General features: G+C 45.4%; 1 protein-coding gene across 1 annotated transcript in view; it reads left to right on the top strand.

Moving 5' to 3' along the window:
* Positions 1–1,682: 1,682 nt before the first annotated feature.
* The window catches only part of USP43 (ubiquitin specific peptidase 43), a 920,725-nt gene continuing 895,840 nt past the window's right edge, over positions 1,683–26,567 (top strand). Inside the window, exon 1 of the mRNA XM_085616819.1 lies at positions 1,683–3,085. Within this exon, the coding sequence (XP_085472945.1) occupies positions 2,441–3,085 (645 nt within the window). The 5' untranslated portion in view covers positions 1,683–2,440. The remainder of the gene's footprint in view (positions 3,086–26,567) is intronic.

Genomic DNA, 26,567 nt, shown 5'->3' with positions numbered 1-26,567 from the left:
GATTGAGGATCAGTCTTGCGGCGGCGTTTTGGATGTTCTGTAGCTTGTGGGTGAGGTTTTTGTTTATTCCGGCATAGAGTGCGTTGCCGTAGTCGAGTCTGCTGGTGACCAGGGCGTGAGTGATGGTCTTTCTGTGTTCGAGGGGAATCCATTTGAAGGTCTTACGTCGGAGGCGGAGGGTGTGGAAGCAGGAGGACGGGACGGAGTTGATCTGGAGGTCCATTTTGAGCTCTGAGTTTAGGATGATTCCCAGGTTGCGTGCGTGGTCCGTGGGGGTGGGCGGGCTTCCGAGGGGCGGGAGGCCACCAGGTGTCGTACCAGGCGTTGGGGTTTGGGCCCATGATGAGTACTTCCGTTTTGTTGGTGTTCTTTAGAACACTCTGGGAAGCTTCAGTAGAACACAAAGGAATCAACTGACAGTCTCTGCCCTTGTTGGATGTACATGTTTTACTGAGAATGTCAGACTTCATTCTCACATCACTGAGAAAGATAATGTGAATTTACAGAAATGATGCTCTCATTTTAGCTTCTGGAGCACCGTCCAAACCTCTATGGGACAAGCATGAGAAAATAGTTTTCTCTCAAACATGATTCATTTTATCCCAGCAGAAGGTTTTTCACAGGGTAAAATCACCTTAGAACACACCACAATTCCTAAAATTAGTATGGTACAATCAACAAATGAATTCTAATGTAACTAAAGCCTGTAATCACCCTTTATTTGTTCAGGGGAGCTAAATATCCTGCAAATGGCTTAATCACTGAATTATGAAAAATAGTGCACACTTAAGGCCTCTTTTTTGTGAAATACAAGCTTTGAAACCACTTGCAATAATTCATTAAGAAAGGCTTACCCATACAGTTCAGTTAAAAAGGCTTAACCATGTAATATATTTGTGTATATATGTATTAATATATGAATGTTCATACCTTTAGAGAGAGACAGCGTGTGTGAGGGAGTAAGAGGGAGACTTTTGCCATTCATCCTTCAGAAGCCGATGCAATTAATTTCACTGAGTTTTGTACGATTAACATCTGCTGTTGCACATTGCGTTAAGAAACTGCGAGAAGGTTCCAACATCCGCATTATAAATAACATAAGATCATTTCGATGACATATCTTAGTGGGTTAATGCGCCTCTTGCAGATACCCGTTTTCATGAAACATGTAGACTCCAGCTTTGAATGTTTGCTCAAACTAGCCTTCCCCCGTGGTTACCGAAACCAGTATTTACACTAAACGTTGGGTATACAAAGGGGCTAAGTGTTTGGTGGAAGTGAAAAAGCATTAAATAAATATTTCAGATAGTTCTGATTGACTCCTGTCAAGTGCGAACAAACCAGCTACTCAATGCACCACAGAAGACAATAATCTAAATAAAAAAAGATAGCGAGCCGGGGCAGGCGAGCTATTGGCGCCGTGCACAGCCGGCTGCAGGTGTTTGGCTATCATTAGATGAGGTTTTCAGAATTAATAAATAAAGAGGTGAACTGGGGCAACCTGTCCGAGGTGCCGATACCGGCTGTGTCCAGAGGCTGCAGCAGAGCCGTGGCTCAAGCAGCGAGGAGGGCCCGCGCGCCCTGGCTCCTTTTCAAAAGGAAACCAGGCTAATCAGATTCGAGACGGGGAAGGAGGGGGAGAGGTGGAGCCAGGAGAGAGAAAAAAAACACACTAAATAGGAAGACAGAAGGCAGCAGCGGCCAAGCGTTGTATGCTGGTTGCGGGCAGCATGGAGGCGGGGAGCGGTGCACCTGCCCAGGTAGAGCGGGCGCTGCCCGAGCCTGGGGGCTAGAGCCCCGATCCCTTCGGGACCCTGCCTCGTGAGGGGGTCCCGGGTGGGCACCCGTTGTCTCCTGTCCTCGTGGTCTGCCTGCTTGGCAGTGCCGAGCCCTCGGACTTTATCTGCTAAGTGACTGACGGGGCCGAAGGAATCCGCCTGCTCTGCGGCAGGTCCGCTCTATCACCCGCCGCTGCTGGTGGCGATTGTCTTCTAGGAGCTGTGGGTGCCGTCTGTCGCCAGGCGCCGTTGGAAGAGAGAGGACCCGATTGTGGTGGTGTGCGTCCACTGTTGGAAGAATAGAAGCCTGCTAGAGGTGCTGCGGTCCTGTCCATCACTGTTCACAAGGCGCTACTGGGAAAGAAGGAGCCTCTTTGGGGTGTTGCGGTCCTGTTCACCACCATACTGGAACAGGAGTGGACTATCTGAGGGGCTGCGGTCCTGAAAGGGGGTTTTCTTTCGGATGCTTGCTGGAAGACGGGTCTGTCTGTAGTTGTTGTTGGAAACTAGGAGCCAGCTCGGGGTGCCGCTGGCCCTATCTGTCACCAGCCCCTGTTGTAACAGAAGAACGCTATTTGGGGTTCTGCCTGTCCTATTCGCCACCAGCCGCTGTTGGGAAGTCGGTGGGCCAGTTTAGGGTGCTGTAGGTCCCATTGGGCACCATGGGTGACCAGGGCAGCGCAGCGGCGTGCCCCCTGCCGAAGGAGAAGGCAGCCAAGGAGCGAGGCAACAAGAAGCCGCGCGGCTTGTTCCGGAGGAAGTCCCTGCGCTCTATGGGGGAGTTTATGAGCAGGGTACTGAAGGCGCTGGGCACCTTGTCTCACCTGGGGGGCGAGCCCGACAGGTGCGGAGAAGCGGAGGACGACGACGGTGGTTTCAAGAGAAAACACATGCCCGCCTCTGCCCCCAGTCCCGCAGATGCCCACCCGCGAGGGGCCAGCCACGATCCGCACCCACGTGGAACTATCCATGGCGGGGACGACAACAACAACCACCTGGGGAGGCCTCGGGTGTCCAGCGAGAGGCTCTCGCTTGGGGCAGGAGGCCCCGAGAAGACCCCCGGCGTCCTGGGGCTGAAGAACCACGGGAACACCTGCTTCATGAACGCGGTGGTCCAGTGTCTGAGCAACACCGACCTGCTGGCCGAGTACCTGGGGCTGGGGGAGTACCAGTCCCAGCTGGACCGCGGCGGGGACGAGCAGGGACCAGCCCCTCCAGGAAAGGGCGAGGTGACCCAGCAGCTGGCCTCTCTGGTCAGGGCCCTGTGGACTCTGGACTACACCCCGCAACTTTCAGTGGAGTTCAAGGTAAGAGCATGTGGTGCGTTGGTTGTTAGTGGCACTTGTGTTTTTACTGCACTATTACTCCGGGGTTCACGTGTGCTCTCGCCCGTTTCTGGGCAGAGATTCGGGCGAAGCGCTCAGTGAACCACGTCAGAGCCGGAAATGGAATGCACTGGGATTCCATAAACTGGAGGTCAAGGGTGGCAGCCCTGGAGGCGTTTAAGAATCCAGACAGTCAATTCATGCATTTGTGTTTCTTCAAAAGCTCTTCCTAAAATGAACTGGCAGGAGATGTGAATCCAGTCTGCGCTGGATTACTCTATTGATCACAGACAGACTGCACGTTCAGATATCTTAAGGGCCGAGGCACCCGCTGCACATATCTTCGTGTGCCCAGCAATTCCCCGTGTATAATACCACGACTGAGGGTTAATTCACTTTATGGCCAAATCTATGAGCAGCGTCGTCACTGGTTTGATTCATCATAAAATGTTATAACTGGTTAATGTGAATGCTGCACAGCACACCTTTTAACATTCAGGTCACGGGTGTGTATCTTATGTAAACCGCTCCGTCGGTTACCACTAATGCTGCAGATATCCTTGTGTTACGACAGGTTAAAGGGTATTACTCGTGTAGAGAAATATAGGTGGCATTGTGACTGTTCTGCATCTCTCTTGAATACGGTGTTACAAAAACTCCTGACTCTGAAGCATAGTTCAGCTGACATACTTGCAAAGTGACACGCTCAGTGTCTGTGTTTCCTGGATGCCATTGGCATTACGGTGTTAGGTTCCAGCCTGCTCCCAGCCAGTGAGACTAGAACAAGAGGGTTGCTGATGGCTCTTTAAGTGGGGCATTTGTGTTGGGCCCACCTGAAACTGAAAGTTGAGATGCCCCTCTCCTCTCGGCTGCTGCAGCTTGCTGCTCTGAACACAATGCAGCAAACGCTCAGAGTTCAGGTGTCCGCCAATTCCACGGAATACAGAGAACCTTTCATCCAGACTCGACTCCAGACCCGGCTCCCAGATACAGCCCAGTAACGGCTGCCGGATCCGGGACCCGGATGAACCCCTCTCGCAGCGCTGGCCCGGGTGGGACAGCGGTGTTGAGAAAGCACTGGGTTTGTGTACAACTAGCTGGTCGCGGATATCTTCCAAGTGACGTGGCTGCGGTAAAGCGACGGCTGCAGAGATCTGAGTGCAGCCTGCAGGTGGCAAGTTCGAATCCCAGTGCACAGGACAGTGGGTTAATACACCTGCTGCAGAGACATGTGTTCCACCCCCTGGTCTCAGTGGTGGATCCATTGGGAACAAGATAACTAAGTGGGATAAGGCAACTGCTGCTAAAATCTGCGTGCAGAGTGAAAGGTTCTCATTTCGGAGACAGAAGACTGGGCGACAGTATCAGTGGGTAATGGCGGCACTTGTGTGATTTATAGCTGTAAAAAGCTGCAAGTGTGACTGTGAGGCAGAAAGTGCCTTATGATAAAGCGCGTTGATATTAACTTGGCTGATAAAGGTCGCCGTCGTCCTCATGAATTTCAAAAGCACAAATGTAAGCGAATGGCGGGATTGCGAGGTTGGGGTCAAGCTGAGGTGCACATTGCAAGGTTTAGAGGCAGAAGGCTCACTACTTTATGCCGCAGGGGTCAGGGTGGTTGCTAGACAGCTGGAGTTAGATAGGTGTAGGTGAGCCCGGCTGCGGGCCCCAGGGTGCAGGGGAGACCGGCTGCGGGCCCCAGGATGCAGGGGAGCCCGGCTGCGGGCCCCTGAGTGCAGGGGAGCCCGGCTGCGGGCCCCCGAGTGCAGGGGGGGGTCAGCTCCAGGCCCCAGAGTGCAGGGGGGGGTCAGCTCCAGGCCCCAGAGTGCAGGGGGGCGGGGTCAGCTCCAGGCCCCAGAGTGCAGGGGGGGGGGTCAGCTCCAGGCCCTAGAGTGCAGGGGGGGTCAGCTCCAGGCCCCAGAGTGCAGGGGGATCAGCTCCAGGCCCCAGAGTGCAGGAGGGGGCTGCGGGCTCGAGTGCCGGGGCTAGGCTGGGCGCGCCGACCTGCAGGAGTTAAAAGCCTGCAGGTGTCATGCTGAAGTGCTACCACAACCTGCAGGAATTTGATGGCGCAGGGGTCAAGCCAGGCGATCCAAGCTGCAGGAGTTAGTAGATTACATGGGTCAGGCGGAAGTGCCTCAGAAAAAATTGTCAAGGAAGTTCGTGGTCTCAGGCTGGGCTCTTCAGACTGCAACAGGCTTAGTACCCCCAGGGGCACCCCGCTTTCCCCCCTCCCCCAAATTAGGTTACCCAAAGAAGACACAAGAAACAGTTGTAAGTGGGTAACAAATGCTGCAGGTTTTATTACATAATTCCAGGATATGTAATAGGTGGGTTATTTTACGGGCGATCCAAGGGCAGGCGGCCATCTACTTCACCTGCCCCGCCTGATGAGCCGGGCAGCACGGGAAAGACCCGCAAGTGCTGCCCCCCAAGTGATTCTTTTTTCGATCACGTGCCGTTGAGATTCTACTCACACCCCCCCTCTCGGGGCGGAGCGTCGCATAGCAAGCCCCCGGTTGTTCAGGCCCACAACCGCCCGCAGGCCTAGCGGGGCGCCGACCGGCTTCCGGGACCTCTCTGGAGGCTCCTCGTTTTGGCTCAGGCACCACGTGGTGCCGCGCAGAGGTACCCTTTGTACCGGCCTGCTTCCAGATCGCCCTGTAACTCCGCCTGCAACGAAAAGGAAAACATTAAAACGTTCAGCAAAAAACCCCACCCCACCACACCTACGCCGGGTAAGCGGTAGGGAGGGTAAAAAAGGCGAGGTGGGCGACAAAGAGGTCGCTAGTGAGGGTGGGGGAAGGCTAAATAGCCTCCCCCTCACACCTGAGCCCGGAAGTGATGCGCATTGCGCGTCACTTCCGGCCCCTGACACGGAGGGGGGCAACAGTCAGGATCCCTGCCCCCGCCCCCCCCCGAAGGAGGGAGTGGGGAGGGGTGACCGGGGCCCCGGGGCCACTAAGGCGCCGACCGCCGAGTGGCCCCCTGCGGGGGCCGCGGTCAGCGGCAGAGATAGAGCAAGAGTCCAGGTGGGGACAGCGGACAGGGCTGGGAGCGTACATTTTTTGGAGGGTTCGGGTGTCTCCGCGAGGAGCATCAGACACACGGCTACGGTCCCAGGGGTCGAACCATTCGATTCTGACTGCTGGGAAGAGACTGACGCGGAGGTCAGGGTATAGGAGCCAGGCTTGGTGAACCAGAGATGCAGGCAGGGGGCAGCCCGAGTGCTTCGAACTACTAAGTGCTCCAGAAGCACAGACAGACAGGGCATCAGGATGGGCGACAGAGGGTCCAGGTGTCATGGAGTGCTTAGGAAGGCAGCGGGATCCATTCCAACCTGACTGGTCCAGAAAGACACACATTGCCCAAGGGTCAGGCAGAGCGTTTCCGAGGATCAGAGAGTGGAGAGGGGCGTAGGATGGATGCTCTGAACCTTGATGGTGGGTGCAGGGGTCACTCTGAGAGCACCGGATTTGCCGAGAGGAAGCGGGACGCTGGTTGTAGAGGTCAGGCGTGTGCTCTGGACGTCCAGAGCGGACATCCAGGACTCAGGTCGCAGGGGTGAGGCTGCTGCAGTCCGGAAGGACAGAGCGGGTGGAGGGGTCCGTAAATACATATACTTTCCAAGGTTCGGACCCGTATCTCCCAAGGCCGGGGAGGATTAATTATTTCCTCGGATGTCAGCCAGAGGGAGTTTTCTCACGGAGAGGTGAGAGTGCCTCCGGCTGCATGAAGGAACCTCTTCCGGTTTTTGGCGTAATTAGTACGGATTGTGTAAACATCACCTCAGGTGTCTCCAGGACTCTAAGACCTCTTATCCCTCGGAGCACACCATCCTCTGTAGACACCTGCGTCTCTCTCTCGTTTCTATTTCTCTCCGTGTACTTGTCGCCTGTTTCTCTCTCCTCTGAGCACGTCACTGTTTTCTTCACTTTGTATCGTACAGTAGTTCATCTACAACACGTGCATTGATTCTTTATGTGCGTGGTGCCTTGCACTGTGCATTGACTCTCTCTATTTTTTCCGGAACTGACCTGCTTGACCGCTCTCTACCTTGCGTACTCCTTCTTTTTTTTTTTTTATACATACATTCTCTCTCTTTCTCTTAATCTTCTCTCTATCCCTCATTTTCTCTTCTGTTCCTTATCGGTCCACTCTTGGTTTTCCCTGTTTTTCGTTTTTTGCGTTTGATCTCTTATCTCTCTCTTCCTGTCTCGCTCTCTTTCCTCACTTTGTTTCTTTTTACGACTATTTAATCTCTATTTCTCCGACTCTGCATTTTCTGTTTTTCTATATCCATCTCGCTCTGTTTGGACCTCTGGTGTATGGTCGCTTCCCTTTTGCATTCTTTTTCGTTGTGCTTTCTCCCTTTTATCTCTGTACCTGCACTGTCTGTCTGAGATTTTTTCCGTGTTCTCACTTTCTGTTTCTCGCTCCCATCGAGCTTCTCTCGCTCCATCTTCTTTTTTCCTCTCTCTATTTTTCTCTCAATCCGTTATTTCTATTCACCTCTCTATTCTATCTTTTGTCTCTTTCCTCGCATCTCTGCCTCCCTTCTCTGTACTTTTCTCTGTTCTCTCCTTCTCTCCCTCCACATTTCCTCTCTCCATCTCTCTGTCCGTTTCCTCTCCTACTCTGTTCGCTCACCTTCCCTATCTTTAACACAGTCAGTCCTCGTGATCTTCACGTCTCTTCAAGCCCACAACCGCTTTAGCATGTGTTGTCATGTTCTCTCCCCAAGCACCCCCCCCCCCTTCCCTTGTGGCATTTCTCCGGGCTGTTCATACGTCCTGAAAACTTGTTTCAATTTCGTCCATCCATTACATGAACTTATGTACATACTACTCTATACAGTCGTAGGACTTATTTTTCCATACTGTGCCACTAGCTACTAATGGGCAGGACCAACCTTTCATCCTTCCAATGCTGGTAAAAGGACTCCTAACTCCTATGGGCAAAGGTACCTTAAGTATTTGTTATATAGTGCTTACTAACCCCATGTAGGGCACCGAGTAGCTTGTCCACGTGGTTAGCTCGACACAGTGTGGGTGTGTTTGCAAGTGTTGCCTTTGCGTGAAATTTTTCTCTATCATACGTGGAGGCCAGGAGGTGCGGTGTCGTGTTATGATACAGAGAACCTAGCGGTGTGATGGATGAGAAATGTGAGGGAAATACACATTTTTCATTCTCGCCTGCTAGGCCAGGTTGTAAAAGACCTTTTGTGGGCTTCAGCCTACCGATTGTTTACCCTTGGTTGTCTTTATTCTCACTTTTATTTGCTTGTTACTTATTCGATGGCTTTCCTTTCTCATCTTGTCCAGCTTGGGGTGTTCTTATCTTAGAGCATAGCTCTCTACAGTCTTTTGATTATCTGACTTTTATTATTCCACTGCTTACCTTTAGGGAACCCCTCTTTTCTTTTTGGTTAAGCACTCCATGACAGCGCATGGGTTTCAAGCTCTCTTCCTTGTGTGCTTCTCCCCCTGCAAAACACCCAGCCTCCGCTCCATGTTGCTGTCCCTCTCGTGTGCATTTCTTCCCATGCACATATCTGTGTTGCTTTCTCCCTTGCATGCTTCCACCTGCAGAACACCCCATGCTCTGTGTTACTCTGCTCTCTCCCTCATGGGCTTCCCCTAGCCCCGCACGCCATGTTGCTTTCTCCCTCATTTGCTTCTCACCCCTTCATCCCCATGTTCCATCTTGCTGTCTCTCTTGGGTGCTTCTCACCCTTGTCCAACACCCCCTGGTTACATTTTGCTCTTGCCCTGGTGTATTTGCCCTCTTGAATTCCCCCAGCCCTCTTCACCCTCTGTGTTGATCTGCCCCTCGTTTGTCCTGTACCACAAGACTCTCTGCCCCTCCACTCTCCATGTTGCTCTCCCCCTCATGTGCTTTCACCCCAGGAAACCCACCCGGCGCACTGGATTGCTCTCTCCATTATCGTCTTTAACCCGGTGCAAGCCTCCTGGTCTACTACCCCTGTACTCTGTATTACTCTCTCTTTCATGTGCCTCTCTGCCCTGCATCATTTTGGAATGGCAAACCGCATAAGCAAAGCCAATCGTTCCAAAAAGGTGCGACCTGAAGGCTTTGACAATGCTTGGTATAATGCGTGTTATGCTGGCAACTCCGATTAGATCTGCAGGTTCCTCCATTTTGTTGGTAGTTTACCTTGTGTGTTCTCGATCTGATTTCCTGCGCTGGCTGTGGCAGGACGACATCCATTCTATGATCTTACGGATCAATAAGAGTTAACGGGCATCGACACAGAGCAAGGGGGATCAGAGATGTGCACGGATAGCCTGCATTACAGTCCTCCTTTATATGATGGTCATTAGATGTCATTTGAAGACTTCGCCAAGATTGGCTGTTATCGTCATCCTTTTTCGTCATTATAGGATGTCCATACTGAGAGTATGTGATTTAGGACTTGCAAAGTAGACCAGGCTAAAGGCTTCCATTGACCAGCAATTTGTGACCTACAGGGAAGACTGATAAGAGCCTGCCATGACCAGCTTTATGTGGCATATGTCTCTGGCCTCAGCAGGCCTGTCTGGATAGCGTTTATGCTGGTATAGCCTGTATCCATTCCATCCAGTTGTTATAAAGGTTTCACAGGTCCTTTCACACATTATACTGTCTTGATGATGAGGGATCAGGTAATGAATTGCTATGATACTGTGAGGTGGATTATATCAAATTGATACTGGGAGGACCATCATAAAGACTGGGTTACCTGCCCTCCATCTTGTGGTTAGAGATAGAAGATTGGATAGGCAGTTAACTCTGTCTAGAAAGTTGGCGTGGGGGCAATAGTTTGAGTCCCGTATGTCATTAGGCAGTTTACGGGTCTTCAGGTAGAGAATGGAAGTGGGAACTTCTAGTGTTGAGTGAAGAGGTGTAGTTACTCTATTCAATTTTGTAAATTTGTTTGGTGGGGTTCCCCAGTTTGGGGAAACAAATGTAGCTAGTGGGGCATAGAGGTCCTTGGGCCATATGTACGAAGGCTGGTGTTTGTGCCATTGTAAACAGGTCCTTGTAGCTTTGAGATATAGGTGGTTAATCCTCATCAATGAAGAATAACTCTATTGCATGATAAATAAAAACCTTTGCAATCAGTCAGATTCATATAAAACAAACCACTTAATGCCCAGCTTAAATAAAAACCGACTCATAATAAAATCCTGTAAAAGATCTATGCCAATTTATAAATCAACACGAGGAATACATATTCCGATAAAAGTATCATTCTCATCTCCTTGTAAAAACACAATAAAGGTGCAATATAGTCCATTAAGTGCTGGTGTGCCTCAATAGTTAGGGTTTGGGAGCAAGCATGACCTAGTATTCAAAAAGCTAGGTAGATTTAATTTCAAATACATAATGATTTGCAATGATTAAAAACTTTCTTATTAACAAGATCGTAGTTATATGTTCCATTTGCCTCATTCGCCATTTTCTTGTTCTTTCAACATGTAAGAAAATGCTGACATAAATGTGACCAGCCTGACATTCAAAACTGCGTTGAATGGGTTTAGGGCTGCTACAATGGCTTGCCTGCAAGACTACATTCGGGAGGTTAAATTGTTGGCCCAACAAATGTCTGCAAGGTTTTAACAATGCAGGACACGTACATAAAACATGTAAAAAGTTTCTTGTTTCACTACAGAGTCTGTTTCTCCTCGGGTGGTCGGGGTTGCCACTTTGATAGGTGGTCCAGTGTTGGCAAAACACCAAAACAGAATGCCAGGTATCTATTTTTTATACACCTATGGCAATTAGGGATGATAGGTGAGCTTGTTTCCCCACATTGTTCTGTTTTGTAATACCATCCAAGCATGGGATCTGTGTGATAGAACTTCTCGGTCAGCTTGGCTACTCAGAACCCTGGCACTTGCATTCACCATTTTTTATAAAACTCAGCTTGGCCTACATCTATCGTCCACATCTCCCGTGCATGTAAGTCAGTTATATATGAGTCCATATTGTGAGCATGAGCAGCTTTGCGGCTGGCAGATCTTAATATGCTCCATATTTAACTAGTTGTGTCCAGAACTGCTGATCTAAGCCTGTGACATAGCTTAACGAATGAGCTTTGGGTAGCTGTGGACTGCCATAAAAGGCCAAACTCTATTTGAACCTGTGCTGGAGATGCCAACCTTGGAAGATGGAAAGTATTCATCATCAATGAATCTAAGACAATTGCTAACACATGACTGGTAGATGTCTGCTAGGCTATTGATTTTTAGAATGATTTGCATATTGTCTGCATAGAAGGAAAATGTAAGAATGAATGAGCTGATCAGGTGTGGTAAAAGGGTTAGATAGATAGATGTTCAGTAGGAGAGGGGAGAGAATTGACTCCTGAGGTTCACCACAATGTTGGCTGTGAGGGACAGATACGAAAGATGATGTGAGAATCATACTTAGTCTTTGAGATATGAGGCGATCCATTTTAGGGCCTTTTCACGTATTCTGAGATGACAGTCTGTACAGTAGTGTCTGGTGGTAAATAGTGTCAGATGCTGCTGCTAAGTCCAGAAGCAGTAAGGCAGCCGCTCCTTTCTTGTCCACTGTGAATTTTTGTCTTCCCATGTGGATAGGAGGACTGACTCTACCTCACTCTTGTCCGATTCCAGCTTGACAATCATCATCAAACTACTTTTCTCAGTAAAATTAGAGAGTTGAGTGAAAGGAAAAAAAACAACGTTCTAATAGTTTATCTAGGAATGGGCATTCCCAGTCAGATCACAGGTAGACTCGGATAGGGCTAAGATAAGGAAATCATCATTTATTTTTACAGAAGGGTATAATCACAAGCAAGGTGTTTTTCTAGGTATTCCTGGTCTTATTCAGGCTTCTTCCTGTCTTCATGGAGACCCACTACCTCCAGGCCAATTCAACTCATGCTCCCTCCGAATAAAACAAACACGGGCAAAGGTAACTATTCTGTTCTCTGTAGGAGTTCCAGGAGGTCTTATGCCACTAACACAAAACCCATAGAGCTGCGTTAACACTGTGCCCTTTTCCCTGCTAGCTGCATTCTCTTTGAGTGATAATCTCTGTGTGCTCACACTGTTCCACAGACTATCACCTGTTGTAAACTGTAGTGCCCATACACCCCTTTTCTTAATTGGCATGCAAGTTATCACTGTATAGGCCCGCTTAGGTTGGTTCGCTATAGCTCATTAACTTGGATGAAGCAAGTGGCCGAATGGGACAGAGAAACCTCCATGTTGTGTGTTTCCTCTTTCCTGACTGCAATGGATGTCAGTCCTGCCTTTTCCCTTTGACATACTTGCTGTTGTCCTGCTCTGCGCTAGTCGGGAGGAACACTCCTCCCCAGATCCTTGTAGTATATGCTGGCTGGTGCCACACGCATACATTGATGTGGCTCCTTCCATCTCCTCCCTAATGACGTTGATGTTCTCGGTCTCCTCTGTCAATGCAGAGCTCTCCTCTTTGGTGGTTTTTCTTTTTTCTTCCTTGCACTTTCCTCCTTTTTAGTCTTTACTCCAGAAGTAGCAGATCCACCTCATCCAGGGTCTTAGTTACGCACCATGATGCACTGAAGTTTCTCATTTTCTTCCACCTCATAATCTGCCTTCAGCCTTAGACCTCACACTTGTAAGTTTCTTCTCTCTATCCATCTCCATGTCTTTGTCTACTTCACAGGGCCGTTGGAGATTTTGCAAGGATCGGATGGGTCTAGATTATTCTTGAGTAGTGCTCTAAAGTAAGAGGTTTTTAGCTTGGTGGTAAAAATCCTATTTCTAAGAACTTTTAAGCTTCAAAGCACAGGTTGCATGAAGAATATATTTGAAGGATTTTACACGTTTGGGTCCGAAGGTGATCCTGATGACCGGTTTGTGTTGATGATATCCTAAAATTGTTTTTCAGATGTTGAAAGTGGTGATAGATTGGAGGCTGGTGTTGTCCATCATAAGTGTTGCTGTCATTTGTAGGAGGAGTGTTGGCTGTTCTGTCCCTAAGGGTGTGTTCCATGTTTCCAGATTTTGAGGTGAGTTCTGTGGAGATTTTATCCCAGAAGACTTGCGATCATGAGGTCTCTGCATTTTTCCACTCTGGATTGTGGAATTCAGCTAAAATGTTGTGAAGTTCCTGTGATGGACAGTTAGCTATATTTGTGCATGTGGAGTAGTGTTGTCTTTTTCTGGTTCTGATGGATGCTTTGTTCTACCGTTGAAGTCTGGTATTTTCATCTCTTGTTTTCCTCTGCTTACATTGTAAGATGTTGATTTGCTTTTTCATTTTTCTGATCTATTTAGTAAGCGATGTCTTACTGGGGCTGAAGCTGGTAGTGGTCTTTAGAGGTATTTGGTTGTCCAGTGCAGTCGAGATCCATTTGTAGAATTTAGTTATGCCTTGAGGTCACATGTTGATTGGTGTTTTTTAGAGGTGGAAGTTAAGTGTTCAGTTTTTTTAAGTGTCTGAATGAGGGTAGGTTGCTATCTTTCAGGTTTTGTAGATTGGTATGTTGATCTTAGTTGATGTAGTAGTCTCTCCAGATGACTGGGGAGTTGTCAATCCCTGATGCAAGTCCAATGGGGTGAGTATGATGTCCGTCCACTGTGTGACTGTCAGTTGGTTGGGCCCAATACGGTTTATTGCAGGTTGAAGGGTTCATGATTGGACATGATGGAAACAGTTGTTGTTAAATGCTTTCTGTTAAACTAAGTGTTGAAGTCTCCTTGGATGTATAGGTTGAGGTGGTACAGTAGACTATTGATTGCTGCATCTAGTAAGGCTTCCTTAAACTTAGTGTTCCTGGGAGGTGGTCTATAGATCAAACTAAAGGAACAAGCAAAACTTGCAGTGCGGTGACATTTTACCAACACCAATTAACAGTCATGGCGAAGGCTTCAATGTGAGATACATGTAAAGATCAAATGTGGATGGCTGCTAGGCTAACTTCTATCTTTCCAATAAGATTTTTGTTGGAGGTGCTGTATTTAGATGTTATGACTTCTTGTTCAGATGGTGCAGAATTCTCACTGAGCCATGTTTTTATGATGAAAATTAAGTCTGGTGCTGATTCTGCTAGTAGGTCCTTTATGTTGTGACAGTTCTTGTTCATCACGTTGAAGAGTCGGCAGTGTGTTGGAAAGATTGCACCCTCCCTTACCTTAGCCCTGACAGCCCATAACACTAAGGCACTATCCCACTGGCTCAAACACTGGCTTCTGATGGATGTATGGAGGCTGGGAAATTCATCAGTTGGTTTACTTCTTCTATTCATTGCCACATGACGCCTCTGTTCTGCTAGACAGAATAGACTGCTGGGAGTTGATTTGTTGTCTTGTTTCTTTAGCTATCTTGGTAGAACCATCTGAGATCATAATCCCTTTCTTTTCAGGCTGATGTTAGAGTAAAAATGAGCCTGTGATCTCAACATGGCACCTTCAGAGATTTATGCTTGAGGACCCTGCATTTTCAGCACTCTAGCTGGCAGAATGTGCTACTACTTAGTTGGAGATAAAGTTTCAGGTAGTCCAGAGGAGTCATTACATACATGCAACAGCAAGAGTCTGCGGAGCCCTTTAAATAGAGCCTTAAGCGGTGAAAGCATCCTGGTTTCAAACCAAAAGGCAAGCATTTGGTGTGCACACTCTTAGGGAAGCCCTTAAGACCATATGTAAACACATACTTCTTATCAGAACAATTGCACTGTGTATATTACTCAGCTTGCACAGCCAAAGCTTGCATTGACAAATTGGGCACATTATTATAATGGCTCATGAAAGAAGAATGCTCACATGCCCCCATCACCAAACCTCAAGTATTTATAAAGTTTTTATATGGTGCAAACATCACCTGTTAGCATATTAGAGAGCTTTACAGAAGATCAGGACAAAAGAAAAGAGAACAAGAAAGCAAACAACATAATCATGAGTGGTACAAATCTGTGTAAATTCACAAATCGAGACCGGTAATATCACTAGGACAAGTCGATTTAGATAATGGGCAAGATCCGAAAGTCTAGTAATAATCACAGGTGTAGATTATGAGTGAATTTGTATGACCCAGGCCAGAAATTTGTTCATAAAAGTAGTAATTTAACTTCTTTTTTTGAAAGATGTTGAGGGAATCAGTCTAATTTTGGGTGGTAGTGAGTTCCAGATTCTTAGAGCAATACCCGAGAAGGCTAGGTGGTAAGTTTTTCTTTTTAAGGAATTTCTGTGGTTTCAGTGCCAAAGTGTTGGTGCTCCTAGAAGATCTGCATCCACAAGATAATTCTAGTTTTTTTGTCAAATACCTAGGAGTGTAGTAATGAGTGCGTTATGGATCATGCAAGTAACTGAATCCTTGCTTCGTAAGGGAGCCATTTTAGGGTTTTTAGATCCGAGTGGTGTGATTGTTTCTTTTTGTTCCTGTGAGTCTGGCAGACACATTGCAAGATGCTCTTAGAGGTGCCAACATGGATCTTGGAAAGCCACAGAGGGTTGTACTTCCATTGTCCAATCTGGGGATGACTAGAGCTTGGGCCGTTGATTTGAAGTTCTCCTGAGGGAGTAAGGGTTTTAATTTCCTTAAAATGTCCATTTGGTAGTTCACTAGTTTGGTGGTGGTACTGATGTGGTAATGAATGTTCAGGTTCTTGTTAAGTGTTCTTCCCAGAGATCTTGTGGCGTCAATAATGCATGGTGAACAGTTAAGAGCAGGTAGATGATTCATCCATAAAGCGATATCGGGCGAGTGATAGGGTGGGATGAATAGGAGGAATTCCGTTTTGATGGCATTAAATTTGAGGTGGTTGTGGTTTAACCAATATTTGATGTCTCATAGAGTTGTATTGAGGTTCCTAATATCTTCTGGGGAAGAGTTTTTCAAGTTCAATTGGGTGTCATCAGCATAGATGTGGTAAAGTATGTTAGAGGAGTGAAAGATTTCAACTAGGGGCTCCATGAAAAGGTTAAAGCAGGTAGGTGCGAGAGAGGACCCTTGTGGGACCCATAACGTGACTGGTGTGACATTGGACAAAGACAGGTTAACCATTATTCTTTGAGTTCTATTATGGAGAAATGAGGTGAACCGGTTTAGGACAGGCCCTGAGAGCCCCATCTTCTGTTCAAGTCAGTCTAGGAGACTGTCATGTTTAACAGTATTGAAGGCGGATAAGTCTATGAGGATTAGCAGGCAGGATTCGTTCAGATCACTTTACACTGTCATGCACACCCAATGGGAAATCAATTCGCGTTTTACAAACCCCACTGTGGACTTTACAATAGAACAGGAAGTAGTACGAATACGTAAAAAGATTAACTCCTAGCTACCGCAAGTTCCTATCAAAGACCTATCAGGAGGGCTAAATGCCCCATTAACCGTCCAGGAATTCAAAGGGGTCATTTACAATTTGGCTCCATTTTAAAATGCCTGGCTCTGCCAGCTTCCTGTTGGAATTTTACCAAAGCCATACAGAGGTGTTAGCTCCTAAGTTGGCTCTTCTGTATGAGACTGCGGCTGATATGGGTAGGCTACCTGTCTCTTAGTGAGGCGTTGATAGTATTGATACCTTAACTTGGATACAACCCTAATTATCCCTCCTCATACACACAATTAGCGATTCTTAATCCCAGTAAAAAAAATTCTGAGCAAAATTATAGCCGGGAGTTTCCTGCAAACTCTCGCTGACCTTGTCCACTCGGATCAGCGTGGTTTTGTCATATTGAGATGTACCTCCATGAACATTAGGACTTTCTACAGAATAAGAGGTGGCATCTGATGGTTGGCCTCCCTCAGCCTGCCATGTCCTTGATATGCACATGACTTTTGATATCTTGTGCTGGGAATACCGATTAAACATACTGATGAAATCTGGCTTCGACAAGCCTATTATATGGTTGATTAAATTACTATATGCAGACCCTACCTCTGGAGTTAGAGTTGGCAAACTCATTGCTGCTCCTTTTCAGGTTTACAAGGGGACTCGACAGATGTAAATTTCATCCCCTCACAACCTGCACTGGCCACGGAGCCTATGGCCCTTAAGCTGCTATGGAGTGGAAGGGGGGCTTAGGGACAGAGGCGAGCCAGCCCATTAGCAGACAGAGCACATGCAATATCCTTGTACTCAGAGAATATGTTGGCATACATTCAATATATCCGAGCTAACCATTCAAAAATTGCTCATACAATTTAGTACATTGTCTGAGCTGCATGCCATCTGATCAAATTCCTTCATACTGCTGCAACAACTATGCAGCTAGACCCGGGAAAGGGCATAATTAAACGGGAAGGAGTGTCTTTCTGCTTTCCAGGGGTCAGAATCTTTCCCGCTGAACATGGGAAACTTACAAAAGTGATGTCTGCCTTCAGGGCACAAATGACATTTTGGAAGGCCCTCCTGCTCTCTGTTATGGGTTGTATCACTGTCCAAGGTGGTCATACCGCCCTGCCTTCTATTTTTGCCAACCTCCCACCATACCACCAGTGAAAAGAATTTTTGTCCCTGATAAGCTACTGGATGAACTCAAATGGCACAATTGCTGATTCCGGGTTGCACTTGATGAACTGCATTGCCAGGTCAAACGGGGCAGGCTGGATTCCCTGAACTTTGAATATTACTAGATGCTAATAATAATAATAATAGATGCTGGCACTACTCCTAAGGGCATGCCTTTGGTTCTCAGGGCTATCCCCAGAAGAGACCTGCTCCTGACAGATCATCCTGCAACTAGGAGACTTACAGGTGTTCTTCTTGCTGGGCACTAATTTTAGGTGCTGTGCATCCCAACTGCTGTGTACTGCCCAGAGCTGCTTCACCAGGAGTGTATTATTTATCAAACACATTACGGCTTATGGGCCTCTTTGCGGCTTTCTTTGCCAAAGTAACTGAGGCATAGGATTATAGCAACTCATTCCATAGCCTCAAAGTGCTAAGGGGTTGGAAGAGATATGAGGACGGGATACAGGGTCACAGGAAGTTGTATGATGAAACCCTAGAAACATTGTGGTACAAAAATATTGCGGTATAAAATATTGTGGTAAAAACATGGACCATAAAAATATCTACTTTCAATGTAAAGTACAAAAATAACATGGACAAAGATGTTGTGTCCCAAAACATTGAAACTACAATCCTAAGTATTTATATTGAATTGTAAATAACATTATTATTATTATTAGTTACATTATTTTTAGATAGTTAATATACTTAAAAATATACATAATGTAAGAGCATATAAACATTGATTTATCAATTTTACAAATGTGTACCTTTCAAGACTTTATAAAACATTTATAATTAATTAAAATAAATATTTTACATTTATTCAACTATTATATATGCTGAGGAATGTAAGGTTAACTCTCATAAACATTGGAATCGAGTGTCAGTTGGGCGACCCAGAAGAGGCCAGAGTGATTTTCTAAAGACCAGGTAAAAAGGGCCTATTGGCAATACCAAATAGGTTTATTGCCGCGCCAGTCTAATATGGGTCCATTGACGCCGACCTTTCGCACGCTAAAGATTTTTTTTTTAGATAGTTTCCTGAAAATAGTGGGAACTGTTTCATCAAAGGACTGTTCTATATGCAATTCAGATATGGGAACCCTGTCTCTCTCCTCGTTTACAGCCAGTTGGGGGCGGGTAATTAACCCAAGATATGTGGAGTGCTCATTTTGCATTTCACTATTGGAAACTATTGAACATGTTTTATTTTTTGCGCTGCCTATAAAAGCTCGAACTAAATGGGTTGCTCTGCTTTGTCAAGACCTTGGGGTCAAAGGATTTAGAGAAGCCCTGAGAATTATAAGGACTGATACCAGGCAATATGTGGTCCTTGCAGTCTTGCGGTTTCTGATGGCTGTGCAGAGGACTAGGCAAAGAGCATTATAACGGAGGTTACAAAGCATTCTACTGGGCTGTTCTTTCTTTGAAAATCTAGTAGATATTAAAACCTTTAAAAGAGACTTAAAATCATTATGGCCAAAGTTACTTGAACGGTTTACGTATTTTATTTTTTTATAGAATATGCAATTTATTTATTTGTATTTTTATTTTTGACTTTTAAATTATTGTCTTGTGAAGGCTGTTATGATTAAAGTTGTTTGGAAAGATACAATATTTAAAAATCCTCACCAAAAATGAATGTTTTTTTTTCCTTCTAAAGAACTTTTTTTTTTTTTACTCAAAATGATTTAAAAAAAATGAAATATAATTTTTAATAAAATATTCTCAAATGTTCCTAAAAACTCCTGAATGAAGGAAAATGCAGTGACCTAACACTAAACTGATTTTGTTTTTTACTAAACACACTATTGAAATACTACAAAAAGGGGGAAAATGCATACACTGGGGGAAAGGGTTAAAATATACCATTCTAGCTCCACTTTAACAAACATTTGGGAAATTTCTACATTAAAAGGGTCAGATTTACTATTCTTTTTTTTTAATTTCAATATACTTTTGATTGTTTTTTTACAACATATGACATTTAACATATGTACTCATCAAACGCTTTGTTGTTACAGGGCAGCCCAGACTGGCTGGGTTAGCTGTAGTACATTTTCGGTAGCTTGACTGCCCCCCATCCACTGTCCTCGTATGGGAAAGAGAAAGAATGGAAGGGGCAAGGATAGGAATTAGGGTAGAGAGAGAGAGATATAGCATGCCAGAAGTATTATTTTCCTCTCTAGTGTCTCGTGAGGGTTTGCATTCCGGGTCGGTCTTCTAGTCCTGCTCAGGGCGGCTCATATGGGTCTAGGTACTTGTCCAGGGATTCCCACATCCGCCTGCAGGGCTGTCTCCATGGTGAGTCACGTAGGGCAGCTGTGTCAGCGCCTCTGAGATACGTCACCCAATTGAGCCATCCCTTGAACGTTGCCTTGGAGATGTCTTTCCATTTAGTGAGTATCATTTTTATTCCCGCTGTTAGAAGGAGATTCAGTAGGTCCCTCTCCTGTTGTGAGTCTACCTCTGTCATAATAAAAGCAGTTACCAGAGTGGCAAATTCCGTTTTTAGAGTGCAACCTAATATTTTGTTTAAGAAAGTGAAGATCTTCTCCCTGAATTTTTGGACTTTGGGACAGTGATAGATAAGGTGTGCCAGGTCCCCTTTTCCGTTATTACAATTCCAGCACTGATCATTGGCCTTCAGGCCCAGGATCGCCAGGCGAGCCGGGGTCCAGTAGATTTTGTGTAATATCCAAAGGGAGATACCTATTTTTTTTTTTTCCATGAGTCCATAGATAGTGGTTTACCTCTGTATTTTATCCTATATTCTAATGCCAGTCTAACAAACATTGGTGAAAGTACATACATTGGGAGAATCCTATTTACTATTCAAACTCCAGTCTAATGAACACTGTGAAAAGTGCATGTATTGGGAGTGTCATTTACTATTCTAACTACAATCTAATAAATATTAAAGAATGTGCATACATTGGGGGAGGGCGGAAAGAATCACATTAAATACTCCAACTGCAGTCTAACAAGAATTAGAGAGAGGTCATATATTGAGGGGATCTAATCTACTATTCGAACTTAATCCTAACAAATATTGGGAAAGCGCATACACTGGTGGGTTCAAATAAAAACACACATAAAATAAACATTATAAATTATTTCATAAATATAAACAATTGTTTAAAATTATTCCTAATTATTAAAAATGAAAACCATAAAATGCATTTTCAAATGTATCAGAACTGCGCAAAATTATAACAATAAAAATAAATGAAATAACATATCTAAAAACATATTTATAAATTGAAACATTTAAACCTATAGATCAAAACATTTTAAATAAAAAATATGCACAATGAATAACATTAGTAATAAATATAGAACAGACCCCAAAAATGTAAATGTACTAAATAATTTAAATCTTTATTAAACATGTACACAAATAACAATACAAAAATGACATGTAATAAACGACCACTACCCACCCTATGCCTTGTAAACCAAACAACTAGAAACAAGTATTCATTGCTATAATAGTATTGAAGAATAAATTCAAAGTACATTTACTAGCATAAATAATTAAATAAAAGCATGATACAATACAATATAACAGCATAATAAAAAAACTGTCATGGTAAACTATTTTACATTTTGATATTATTTTAAAATAATGATATACTTACCTCTATGTTTGTAGCGTCAATATTTAGATCACCATATTATGGCCGGAATATATTTTTGAGTCAATATTTAGGAGGCATACCATTACAGAAGGCAGTGATGTATAAGGAAGTTGGTAAATTGTCTCCCATCTGTATGAAGCTATGCTATTTAAAGCTGCCTTTTTTTGTGGCATTTTATGGAGCATTTACTATCTGGAATTTGGTGGCCAGTACTAACTCTCACTTGCATGGGGGTTGGAGTTGCAGCTTGCCAGTACACTCTTGCTTGGAGAATTGTATCGCTTTTCCTCTCATTTTCCAAGAGAGTTCAACTTGGGATGGAAGACAATATAGCCCTGAGGAAAAGCAGCAGGGTCCGAGCTTTGGCCTTTTCTTTTACAGGCCACACCACTGCTTGTACACTACAACCTGGGCCCCTCTCCCAAACTTCCAGTTTAATATGCTATTGTCCCTGGCTCTCCAATCAGCTCTCTAACACTATTCATTCAAAATTGGTGTGGAAACTTTGGATGTGGGTTGGGGGTTTGAGATTGGGCAACTCCAGAGAATCGGTAAATTGAAGTCTGTTTGCTACACCCAAACGTAATCTAAACTGTTCCTTGGTGGTGTATACATTTGCTGAGATCATTTTGTTTTCCCTCCTATTGTTTTTGCATTACGTGCTTTGGCCCTTGCGCTCGTTTGGATTTTTAGTCATTCCTTTGTCTAGTACATGCTGTGTTAGCAATTTCAGTGATGAACACTGGAAGTGGATTCAAATTGCTGGGGTTTGGTGTATCAGTGGGTCGTATGAGGCATGTGTTTAAGCGAACACTGGACAGGGAGCTTATGTTGCTAATCCTGAACGTTGGAGGAAATGACTTGCCTCTGCATGACAGGAGGGATGTTATGGAACTGCTGATAGTGGGCATTTTGTGGTTATCTCTCAAGGCCCCAGATACATTTATTGTCTAGTCTGATATCATTCCTAGAATGGCTTGGAGGATGGTGTCTTCTATGAGGGCCCTCTATCATTCAGTAAAACGACTGAATAGTTATATGGGGGGACTTCCCTGCCCAAAGCATCCTTGGTCCACCCCCCTTGGGTGCACATAAGGAGAATTATTTTTTGAAAGTATGGTGTGCATTGTTTGAGCAGGGTTACTAGTGGAGTCCTTAATCGTTTAAAACTCTCCTTGATTGGCATGAATACAGGTAGACACCTTCTGCATCCTTCATCAGATTTCATCAAATGATTTCCTTTACCCCTCATGTCTGCTTAACTAGAGTCTTTATACCAGATGTCTGGGGGTGGCTGTTTTAGCCCTGTGCCAGGTACTCCACATTGCTTCTGGGGGGAGGTTGGCCTGCAACGGGTGAGCCAAGTAATGGCTCTGTGTAACCCAACTGAGGTGTGGGGTTCTCCGTAGCCTGGTTCTCAGAAAGCGCTTGTTCCTTTGTGTTCTACCTGATGCCACTCATATAAGAACGAGTGCGTGCCCTCAAAGCACTTTTATCTTGATTGTGGGAACAAGTAGATGTAGACGTGTGGATCCCATGCATAGACAGTTTTATGATGGTGGTGAAGGGTGGTGGTATACTTTGCATAGAGCTTGAGGTAGCGGCGCATGTGCAATATGGTTGCAAGTAGGGTTAAGAACAGTGATCATGAAGGGCATAGGCAGGAAGGCACAGTAGGAGCTGTTTGTGGAAGAGGGAGCTGTGTGTATGTGTAGGCGCTATGCCTGAGCACCAAAGATTAGTTCCCATCATTCTGCAGATATATACCTGGCTTATAATATAGCAGGAAGGGTCCAGTCATGATTTGAACCATAATAGGGTACAGTAGGTTGTCTTGTATGATGTGGGTGACTTGCAGTATTTTTGATACTCAAGTGTATGGCAACAACCTTTTCTTGGCCCTCAGGAATATTCCTTGTACGAGCTGGGAGGGAGTTTGATACTTTCGCTGTTTGGTCTAAGAAAGTTATGCCTCCGAGTCGAGATTGCTGAAGGTTGGGATTTTTGCCCTGAGTTGAACCTTTGAGCGAAGGCCCCCTCTGATCTAGTAAATCCAGACTAACCTTGGAGGGAGGTTCTGGTTGGCCTTATTTCATGAAGGATGTACGGGTGAGGACCAAGAAGGAAACCCTTCTGGCACCAGAACGTTCATTATGTAGCATAGAGTGCTTGTGTATTAGGGTTGCATGGGTGGAGAGAGAGAAGTAATTTTGCAGCAAGTTTTGGTTCTGCTGGAGTCTCTGAAGGGAAATTCAGGTCTGCCGAGGAAGAGAGCACTGATGTAATTCGGAGGTGAGAGAGGTGCATTGTTGAGATTTGGTAATCTAGAGACCTTTCCTTGAATCCTGACAGCAAGTTGGAAGGAGCCTGTATTCCCATCGGTAGTCCTGTGCGCGGTTCTGTATGAGCTAGAATGTTGAGCATGACCATTGCAGAGGCTATGCAAGGTCCCTTCGAGTGCCCTACCCACCCAACAGCATTGGTCAAGTACTAAAGGGCCACGCTCTGCTGCAGGGAGTGAGATCGCTGGCCGCAGAAAAGTACAACACTATAAGCTAGGTCACTGGAATTGTGTAATTACGTGTCCACATAATAGTGAATGAACCACACTTGGCACATTATCCACAGTCTGCGACATAAACAAAATCATTTAATTTCTTGTGCAAAAAGAATCAAAATTTGCTAAATAAATAATTGCTGCAGCTGGTGTAACCGCAGTAGCTGATCCTTTCCAAAGTTTAACTGGTCACTTTTCAGTTGCTGATGGATATATTCACGTGTTTGCTCACACGGTATTAACGTGTGTTTGAATCGCAACATGGGGAACTGAGACTACCACAGAATGTGCCGAAGGAAGCCTCACAATTGGTCTCTTCTTGCTGCTTGATTTTGTCAACCATGCCGCATAAGTTGGTCCTTATTGCCACATAACTCCAGTGGCCTTTACTGTAAGCCCACCTTTTTCCAATCGGAATAACTCTTGGAAGGCGGCTGTAGCTTTTCTTTTTCAGATCTCTACTGGCGGGCTTGTAGCTGTTCCTACTGTGCCCCAGTCCTTCAGCTGGCCCCTCTGCCGTGGCTCCACCATGCAAGAGATGTCTGAAGCATCAGGATACCTAACTGGCATCTTAAAACGTGTGGCAGCACACTTGCAATAAAAATGAAATCAATTGAAGCTAAAAGTATTAATACCAATCAGTGAAAATACTGCTACATACGCAAGTAACACGTTTGTAATAATTAATCATCGTATTAAAAAGAATCACACTCGAAAAGTATGTCTGTTTTAGATGAGTCATCAAGTAAAATATTACAAATGAAAGGATATCAAATGATGATTATTACCAAAACAATTTGATACCTATAATACACATAAATAGTAAATATTGGCATTTATATGCAGTACTCGTCGCATCTGCGACAAAATAATACTTAACAATACAAATGAAGAACCGCAATAAACATTGATAAAGCAATGGATTGATAATATGCATTAGTCATACAGTGTTGTGATCAATCTACACGAGCAGTGGAATTTCCCCAAACCCTGTCTCCCTTGCCCATTTCTGCCCCTTACGCACAACTAAACCAATTTTCTATAGCCTGCCATCTTGCTTTGAGTTAAACAGGGATATAGCGGTTATCTCGGTCACTCGACTGTAAGGGCGCCCTGAGCCTTTAAAAGCTGTCTGGTCTTCCGCTTAAGAGGATCAGCGCAGTCTTGAGAGAATCGGGGGGATTAGTGAGGGAGGGGCACCGGGTCTGGGCTCTTTGTTTATAGGAAACACCGAATCTTCTTAAAGATAGGTCCTCCTTATAGTGACACTGCTTCCCCCTCCCCCTCAACCCCCCGCCGATGCGAGGGTCTGTGTTAGCCTTCAGGGGTCCACCCAGTGAAGAGACAAACATCCAGCTCTCTTTATATAGTCTGCAGTTGGGATTTTGTATTTCGGTTTGCATTGTGCACTAGTGACTCTCCTTGGCTAACAGCCGGCGAGGTTAGGACGGGCAAGTGTACTGGATATGGATGGATGGACTATACCGGAAGTGACCAGCAAGCTTCTTTCATGGATCTGTGTGTGCATGGGCGTGTGTTGCAAAGGTCATTGCCGTTTGTTTCACTCTGCTGGGTGTATTCACCCAAGTCTGCATCATCGAGAAATGGACAACAATGAGGTTTCTGCAATGTTCCCCATTTTAAAGATGTCAGGTTGGGTGAGGAGGCCTAATGTGACATCATGCCCTTTCGGCCTCTTTTAGTTAGTGAGAGGGTAGATTGGGGCTTAGCCAGCACCAGGGCAGGCCTTCTGTGAAATGCTACTGATGGAGTGCACAAGATGGGTGGTGGGGCTGTGGTAAATATTCTTTTTACCTTGACTGAATTTCATACGGAATCTAAAATAAAGTAAAATAGCTCAGAATAACAAGAGGCAGAATCCGTGGTATAAGAGATTTTCTGAATGGGCTTTATTCCAAAATGGCCGACTCGAGTGGCGGCCTTCAGGTTCCGTCACCACGAGGGTTCAGGAAGTGAAGTACAATACTTTATTGACAAGAAGTAACTTTTATAGGTCATACATTACAATGAAACGAATGCAAAAGGCGTAACAATTGATAAGGAAAATGACATAGTAATACGTAATTGAAACTAGGCGTAATAAGGAGCAAAAAGAAACATGATTGGCTCTGATTATCATACATAGGTGGATCTATAAGATAATACTTAACATAGATGCGCGCGCAGCAGCATGACGTGTGATTGACGTGCAACTAGGGGGTGAAGGGGACTTGACATTTAGCTCTACATGTGGAGACAAGAAGTCTGGGGGGTCAAGTCAACCTAATCCCAAATCATATCTAACATCCTATGTTTAGAGAACTATGTTATCCGCAAGGAAGGACTCTCGGACAGAATCTATTCTATACTGACTGTGTGTGCGTGTACAAGCGTCTAAGTGTCTATATGAGATGCGAGGGGCAGAAAACTTTCCATGGCAACAGGGCTATGAATTACGTGCAGGAGGACGGAAAGGCCGAGTCCTTTGCTTGTGAGCTAAAGGAGATGTTTACCTAAATCACTAGACAGGAATGCATCGGCTGAAGAGCAAAGTAGATAATCTGAAGGTGAAATACAGCTTCTTGGCAGGCAGGCGAAACTGGCCGAGGCAGGCACTGTTAGCTGCACAGGGAGTAGGACAAAGTTCATGGATACAGATGCGAGCTCAAGCTGAAGCTGTCAGAGACAGAGAGCAGGGAGAGGCTTTGAGGACAGGATCGGGCCTACTTGCCTGAACTGTAAAAATGGAGTAACTTAGCCACATAAAGTCGGTGGCCTTTCATACTTAGG

The sequence above is a fragment of the Triturus cristatus genome, chromosome 7 (assembly GCF_964204655.1).
Source record: "Triturus cristatus chromosome 7, aTriCri1.1, whole genome shotgun sequence".
In the NCBI taxonomy this organism is placed as follows: Eukaryota; Metazoa; Chordata; class Amphibia; order Caudata; family Salamandridae; genus Triturus; species Triturus cristatus.
The sequence above is the reverse complement of the archived record's forward strand: the minus strand, read 5'-3'. Positions and strand labels throughout refer to the sequence as shown.